The 8,490-nt window shown below is 33.9% G+C and overlaps 1 protein-coding gene across 1 annotated transcript; it reads right to left on the bottom strand.

Annotated features, from left to right (window-relative positions):
• Positions 1 to 3,806: 3,806 nt before the first annotated feature.
• On the bottom strand, positions 3,807 to 8,239 carry LOC123562504 (uncharacterized). Its single transcript, XM_045355139.2, has 2 exons — positions 7,420 to 8,239; positions 3,807 to 5,394 (listed from the first exon to the last, which is right to left on the bottom strand). The coding sequence occupies exons 1-2, from the start codon at positions 7,953 to 7,955 to the stop codon at positions 4,902 to 4,904; spliced, it is 1,029 nt and encodes a 342-aa protein (XP_045211074.1). The 5' UTR covers positions 7,956 to 8,239; the 3' UTR covers positions 3,807 to 4,901.
• Positions 8,240 to 8,490: the final 251 nt, after the last annotated feature.

Below are 8,490 nucleotides of genomic sequence, written 5' to 3'. Positions count from 1 at the left end.
AATTTACATATACCAACAATTCACGATTCAATCTAGAATTTTGAAAAAGTAACGTTTGTAATTGTCTCATTAGACAAAAATAAAAAAAAGAACAGAATAGAATAGAACAGAGCTTTGATTTTCATCAAGCTGTTTAAGGAATTGCAACTGTGGGGTTTGAGAACAATACGAATCAACATAAATTACATTAGTTCCGACTAAAGATTAATATTTTTGGACTATTGAAACATTTGACGAGACGAAAAAATAACGTGAATAAGAATCAGTTTCTTGAGAAATAGTGTTATCTTATTTGCATATCTATGCAAACAGTGAAAGCTGGTGCGTGGGGGAGGGAATATTTATTTAAATAAAAGATAAAACATGTATTCCACAGCTGTATAAAGCAGGGGGGATTAATAGACGAGCAATATCATGTCTGTTTTAGAAACGAAATCCAAGCTTGATCCAAGCTTTACAGTAGGATTATCTCGACCTTAGTACGACTAACATTTTGACACGGTTTTGTTCGTGGAAAGCATGCAAAATACAATGTAGTCAATTTACAGCTAAAGAAACTTTAGTTCAAACTCATGATTAAATTGTATAATAAGCATAGACAGATTTTTGAATGGTATGTTAGACTTATGTAAAAATCTAAGTCGTGGTTTATGTCAAACTTCGACACTATTAAATAAGTAGACAGGTTGAATCAGAACTGCTTTTTTAAACTTCAGAATCGGATCTCAATGACATTTTCTAAAGGATTAGGATACACATATACAAACGCTGATAAGAAAAATCAGAAACTTGAATCATAATAAAAATGATCATTCTTTCCTCTATGTATAAACATTGGTTTCTGTTAATTGTAAAGTGCAACAGTTACATATCCTGGGAATTTATAAGAAGTCATATTTCAAGAAGAAGGTTTAAGTATTTTTCAAAACATCAAATTTCCCAGCAAAATGATGCAGTCTGACATCTTGCAATATGAAAATAATATGGAGAGGACATTTACACACTCAACGAAAATAGTACCAAAACATATCAACATTATGTTCAGCTGCGGATGAAAAGAATGACATAGAGCAGTATACATGTAAATAGTTGTAGCCTGTTGTAGTTAGGTAGGACGACTTTTCTTGTCAAAAACCAAAATACATCACTTATATGTTGTTTATAACTGAAATAATGCGCAGTTATCATACTTTGATAGATGTATTATCGCTTTATTAATACATGCTCTTTCTATGTATGCTGTGATCAAAGTCACAATGGTAATAGTACCGGAAATCATTGTTTGGGTTCGCTAGCCGCGATGATAATTACATTTGCTATTTGCTACGGGTCTGTTAGTAAAGTTACTTTGTCGTACCTTATAAACATTAATAGTTGTAGACACGTTTGTAATGAAGAGATAAATAGCTTTGCATGAAAATTATGCACTCGTTATGCAGCGGAAAGACAAAGTCGCGTAATATTTCCGCTGCAGACTCGTGCATAATTACAACGGTGAGTAGTGTTTCTCACAGTCTCTTCTGTGATGTATTCTAACAAGTAGTTAATATCAAAAAGTCTGAATACGGATAATTATGTCCGGATATTTTCATCTTTAACTTAAATCGTATTGCTATAACGAAAACAATCTATAGCAAAATATAGTCTGCGTTTTATTGATATTGTTCTACATATTGTTCTCCTTGCGACAGATGATTTAACTTAAATTGGAAGTATCTGCTGAGCAATGTATCATGAGCTTGATATTATGGCCGTATGTCGAAATTTAAATTGAGACTGGTCATTTCAGGATACCAGACTGACATGGTGCTGCTCAACCGTGCAAATATAAAGTTCATTGTAAAAGGTATTGTTGGAAAGAGCATAACATATAAGCTAGAAGAAAACTCCTTTGTAAACGGAAATGCGTCGGACAGCCCCATTATGAAGTTCAGTTATTTATAATTAGGACTCTGTTTCTTGCAAATGATGCAGTTTTACTTCATGGAAAACAAATTTCAATAATGAGGTCTGCTTCACCAACACAGGCCATAGACAGTCCAGAACTATTTCATAGAATGTAAGAATATAAGGTGGACACCGTTAATAAATCATACACTTACGGCCATTCCTAACCGGACACTTTTTAAATTTCATTTTCTAGAATATGGTTCAATGTATTAGTTTCATACTATACATAAAATTGTTTGAATACTTTAGCTGTATAGAAATTATAAAATCTTTCAACCGTGACGATCCAGCAGTTTTGCGCCTGGTACCTGCACGATTTCAACAATTTGCACGGGTAAATGTTGGTAAATTGTACTGTTTAAGATGAATATCCAAGAGCGCGGTCGAGCAATCGGGACATTTACGTAAGTAAATCGGACTTTATTTATATAACGATATTTTGACTGCAAATATTTGTTTATTTGTTTGTTTGTTTGTTTTGGGTTTAACGCCGTTTTTCAACAGTATTTCAGTCATGTAACGGCGGGCAGTTAACCTAACCAGTGTTCCTGGATTCTGTACCAGTACAAACCTGTTCTCCGCAAGTAACTGCCAACTTCCCAACATGAATTATCAGAGTTGGAGGACAAATGATTTCAGACACAATATCTTTTATCAAATCGTCACGGAGAACATTCGGCCCGCCCGGGAATCGAACTCGCGACCCCGCGATCCGTAGACCAACGCTCTCCCTACTGAGCTAAGCGGGCGGACTAACTGCAAATATTTAAAAAAATGAATCAATTTAAAATAAATTATAATACAAATGTACATTTATCAGTGAACTTTCAATATTGAGTCATTTTATTTTCGGTTTGCCCGAGTCTTCGGCAGATATGTGTCCAGCTTCGCTAGCCTTCGGCAGTAATTTCAGCGCACAGGAATATTTCTAAACTGGTCGTCCGGAATTACTTGCTGATAATGAAGCAAAGGTGTGTGCGTATGTTGTAAGAGCCATGGGAGAACACACGAAGTAATAATTACTTGGACGTACAAACTGTTCAGTGATTCAGTTACATTTTACATTATTAGAAATTTTGCGTTTTGCCATTTTGTGAATTTGGATTTTACAGGTATACTTATTTGTTTAGTTTTATACATCTATACTGTATATGTTATCAATTGGAATTAAATTTTAAAGAAGTAAGTCTAATATGATACATTATTTTGTATATAGAATTTGAAAGAAATCCGTTCACAAATAATTGAACTACATGGCCTTATATAGGACTCATCATCAGTCGTCATAACCGTTACATCAAAATGTAAAACACTCATTGTGTTACCGTGTACATCTCCTTTAATACTACAATATTAATGCCGTGTGTATTTTTACAATGCTTTATCTGAATACTAAGCTAATATGTTGACTTCTGCAGGAGATGATTAGATTTACAAAATGTTTAACCTCTGTTTATGTCATTTATCTGAATAAATAACTGAAACTTTATTTATAAAAGTGTTATTTATACTTTTTACAGTGAAAGTGTACATCTTGTATCTAACTATTCTAAAAAAAAGTAAGTTATGCAAAACTGTTTAACTCAAGTAACAATGGTCTCCATAAAATGTTCCGCCACCACTTTACATCAATTTCAGTTGCAAAATTGTTGTAATTCATATTTTTATTAAAACCTTTTATTTAATCATTATTTATTAACCCTTAAGTAAGTTTGCCATTAATTTGCATTGAAACATTTTCAAGATTGTAGAGTAACACAAATATAAGTTTAAAGTTTCAATATCAATTTATTTCATGAAGTATACAGTTCAGCATAGATAAAATTTTTAACCATACAAATAAATAACTGACAGAGTGTATAAGTAACCCTCAGCCTATCTAGCTATCTGTCCCGACTCTATCTGATTTTACATCACAAAACATACGCTTATATGCAGGAGAGATACTAGACACGCTTGTGCAATACAACTTTATTTCCTCGTGCATTTCCGAGTTAAGTCTGGGTATATTTGTTTCTTTCCGTAAATATATTGAATAATAAATATGATATGACCCTGTGGCATATAATATATTGACATAATTGACAGGCGTATTAAACTTTTAGAGAAAACTTTAAACATTTAACATACTTAAATTAATAAGAGAATTTCAAATTTAAACATTTTAAAAGTATTTCATTAATATCAAAATCCCTAATATAAATGAAATCCAAAACTCCTTAAAACTTTTATATACTTAAGAAAACCCCATAATGCTACAAGATATATCCAAGTCTTGAAGAATTTTGAGATAGTGATGCAATTGCTACCCTTTCTAGAGTATTACAATTCATCTTAAAACTTCTCGTACTTCTGATTTCATCCCTTAAAATAATGTACATTTTTCAAAATCTACAGGTGTAAAATTGAGATCATCATGACTAATTTTGAACAAAATACAGATCTTTTACAGCTGTAAAATTTCGTACAGGTAAAATTCGTTTCAAACCTCGATTTATTACCTATATTGAGAACGCATTTTGTGGTTCAGAATGTGTGTGTGTCGGATATAAAATGGATTATATTATTAAACGAGGATAGGCAAGTCTCCTTTAGCCCTACATATCATAGCATAGCTGCATAGCATGCTGTGCCAGGCCATGCCATGCCATGCCATGCCATACCATACCATACCATACTTGTTTTATTTCACAAACATGTCTATTATACAGTAATAACAAAAATATATATAACTCTGCATTTCAATAAGAATATTCATGACAAAGTAAGATCTTATAGAGATAGGAATGATGCTCTCCTCCCTTGGAATTTTTTTTATAACATTGACATTGGCATGAATTCGATTTGTCCTAAACAAGTTTAAGAAAATAATTTTAAACTAATCCGTAATTAACTTACCAGTGTTCTTTTCATTTTGGTTGAATAAAAAATTTTGTTTGGTTCCCTGAGTATTACGTTTTTACAATAGGAACACAGCCTGCGTCGTTGCATACTGTTTTCAACTCACAAGAGTTCACCTGCGTATCCTCGTTCGCCTTGCGTTTTTCTCTCGAATGTCTACGCCTAATGATAAGGTAGATAATGAGATTCAAGCAACCCCCAATGTTGCAAAATACTGTAACAATGTGAAACAATGGTAAAGGTATGTTTACATCTATCAGTCCCCATATTCCAAATAAGGACAGTGGTCCCCACTGTATAAAGAATGCAACTACGAACATTGACATATTTTTCGCAGCACGTTTGGATTTTTTCGTTATATTCTGGATCCGTAAATTCGTATGTAGATTATGTGTTTCTTCCCGGATTCGTTTCCATGTTACTGCATACATGACGCTGTTCATTATTAGAACGAGCAGAAGTGGAACTGTCGTGAAACAAATATTGGCTGTTCCCGCTGTTACACCGTCAAAAAAGCAACTGAAATATTTAAACGCAAAATGAAGTTATGTCAGCAAAAAGAATGATATTGTAAACGTATTTATACGGATTTCCAAATGTTACTGTCAGGATTTTATACTTTTTTCCTTTCTTGTGAAAATAATGATCATATATTTGTCTAAATAAGAAAGATGATGTCTGATTCAAGAGAATGCATTTAACTGATTTTTCAAACGATTTGAATAAAAATTTACAGGAAAGCAGACGCCGAAAAATAAGTGTAATCAGAACTGAAAGCATCCCGCTCACGTTTTACTGACAGGATACAGTAATTTCAAAACAATTTAAGACTTGTATTTTGTAAAAATATCCTTTGGTTTAAATACCTGAATGTTGATTTCAACACAAGATTTTTTTTTTAATTTAAAAGATGTATTACGTCATTTAAGACAAGATAAATATATTTTTGTGCCCCCCATGAGTGGTGGGGGCATATAGATTTGGTCTTGTCCGTGCATCCGTGCGTCCGTCCGTCCGAAGTTCGTGACACGCCTAGCTCAAAAAGTATTTGATATAAATTCATGAAATCTTGCATGAGTCTTTATCATGATATGAACTTGCGCACCTCCTATTTTTCGTCTGGCTCCGCCCCCTATTTTTAGAGTTATGGCCCCTGAAATAGTCAAAAATGCACATTTTCACCTTGTGACACGCCTAGCTCAAAAACTATTTGATATAGATTCATGAAACCTTGCATGTGTATTAATCATGACATGAACTTGCGCACCTCCTATTTTTCATTTTGGTCCGCCCCCTATTTTCAGAGTTATGGCCCCTGAAATAGTCAAAAATGCATATTTTCACCTTGTGACACGCCTAGCTCAAAAACTATTTGATATAGATTCATGAAACCTTGCATGTATATTAATCATGATATGAACTTGCGCACCTCCTATTTTTTATTTTGGTCCGCCCCCTATTTTCAGAGTTATGGCCCCTGAAATAGTCAAAAATGCACATTTTCACCTTGTGACACGCCTAGCTCAAAAAGTATTTCATATAAATTGATGAAACCTTGCATGATACTTGATCATGATATGAACTTGCGCACCTCCTATTTTTCATTTGGCTCCGCCCCCTATTTTTGAGTTATGGCCCCTGAAATAGTCAAAAATGCACATTTTCACCTTGTGACGCGCCTAGCTCAAAAAGTATTTGATATAGATTCATGAAACCTTGCATGTGTATTAATCATGATAAGAACTTGCGCACCTCCTATTTTTCTTTGGGTCCGCCCCCTATTTTTTGAGTTATGGCCCCTGAAATAGTCAAAAATGCACATTTTCACCTTGTGACACCCCTAGCTAAAAAAGTATTTCATATAAATTGATGAAACCTCGCATGAGTCTATATCAAGATATGAACTTGCGTACCTCCTATCTATCTTCTGGCTATGCCCCCTATTTTTAGAGTTATGGCCCCTGAAATAGTCAAAAATGCACATTTTCACCTTGTGACGCGCCTAGCTCAAAAAGTATTTAATATAAATGGTTGAAAACTTGCATAAGTCTTTATCATGGTAAAATCTTGCACACCTCTAATTTTTTGGCTGGTTCCACCCCTATTTTTAAAGTTATGGCCCCTGAAATAGTAAACAAAAATGCACTTTTTCGCCTAATTATGTGCCTAGCTCAAAAAATATTAGATGTAAATTCAGGAAACCTTGCAGGAGTCTTTATCATGATGTAGCCTTGCACTCTTGGCATTCTTCTTGAGAATCTTACTCTTATTACAGAGTAATGGCCCTTGAAATAGCCAGAATAGTGGATTTTTTGTTTGTGATGCTCATAGCTCAAAAAGTATAGGGCCTAGAATAATGAACCCTTTTCATAAAATGCTTGTTGAGGCTATACCCCATTAAGACTGCAACCATTTGAATTATTGCCCCCTTATTTGTGACTAATGTACCAGTGGGGGGCACACCCTGTGTCCTACAGACACATTCTAGTTTTCTGTATTTTTACATTTCGTTTGTCATTTTAAAGAATAAAATATGAAGTTTATATCTAGGTCATGTAATCCACTTACGATGATCCATTCGGTCCAAGTTGTCCAGTTACAGCAACAGCTGTTGCGCCGATAAACGGGAGTCCGAAAGTCCAGGCCAAAAGCCTCCAATCATATTTGCCGAAATTTATATTCTTTTTTAAAACCATCAAAGTAAATGCATTTATTGCCACGATATTTACCAACAAAGTTTGCGATGCTACGAATTCAGCCAGTGAAAAGGCATAAAACTCACATAATTCTTTAGGTCTCACGTGATCTTTTGTAATGACATACTGCATATGGTCCATGCTATGAAATATGTTGAAACCACCGTCGCAAATTGCCAAATACACCACAAAACGTTCGCTTTTAGCCCAGGAAAAGAATTTTTTATAATCCCGATTTCGAAATGACAATGTCAATGCAGTGACAACACAAGAAAAACTACAGAAAATACAAAAAAGCGCGGGAATATGGAGATAATAGAATGAACCACTATCCAAGCCATAGACTGGCAAGTCATACCCGCTTTTTAACTCTACTTTCTCACACGAGGAGTTGGTGCAATTTACCATTTCGTTTTCTACTTGATTCTCTAATATATTTAGTACAATTTTGTTCGCGGTTTGTGTTTAAGTTAAATAAACATAAATTGTAACTATGTCTATAGTTGTCTTTTTTATTGTTTTTATCAATGTTAAATCCAACACATGAAGTCTTTACTTTATAAGTCAGTAAATGTATATTTCGTCAATATTTGGAAGTGTATAAATCCAATACTGAAGTCTTTACTTTATAAGTCTATTGATATATCTTTCGTCAACGTCAAATGAATCATTTGGATGTCTGAAACTATGCTTTGAACATTTATTTTCCAACTCAAATTTTGACGTCCAAATTTGAATATTTACGAAATATCTGTACTTAAACGGACTCTGCAAACATTCCTTTTCACGATGTATTCATACAAGCAACATCAGTAGTGGAAAATTCATTTATTTGGTTGATGATCTCAAACGAACTGGCAAAACGTTCAAAATATCTCTCATAAGGGAATACTGTGCTCAATGTGTCCAATAATTTATTGATTGAAAGGCCATTACTTAAAGG

This window comes from Mercenaria mercenaria, chromosome 2 (assembly GCF_021730395.1).
Source record: "Mercenaria mercenaria strain notata chromosome 2, MADL_Memer_1, whole genome shotgun sequence".
Taxonomy (NCBI): Eukaryota; Metazoa; Mollusca; class Bivalvia; order Venerida; family Veneridae; genus Mercenaria; species Mercenaria mercenaria.
The sequence above is the reverse complement of the archived record's forward strand: the minus strand, read 5'-3'. Positions and strand labels throughout refer to the sequence as shown.

Coding starts and splice junctions, on each gene's coding strand:
- LOC123562504 (XM_045355139.2), bottom strand. CDS start 7,955: ATGGTAAATTGCACCAACTCCTCGTGTGAGAAAGTAGAGTTAAAAAGC. Junction 5,395..7,419: donor CTTGGACCGAATGGATCATC/GTAAGTGGATTA, acceptor GCTGACATAACT/TCATTTTGCGTTTAAATATT.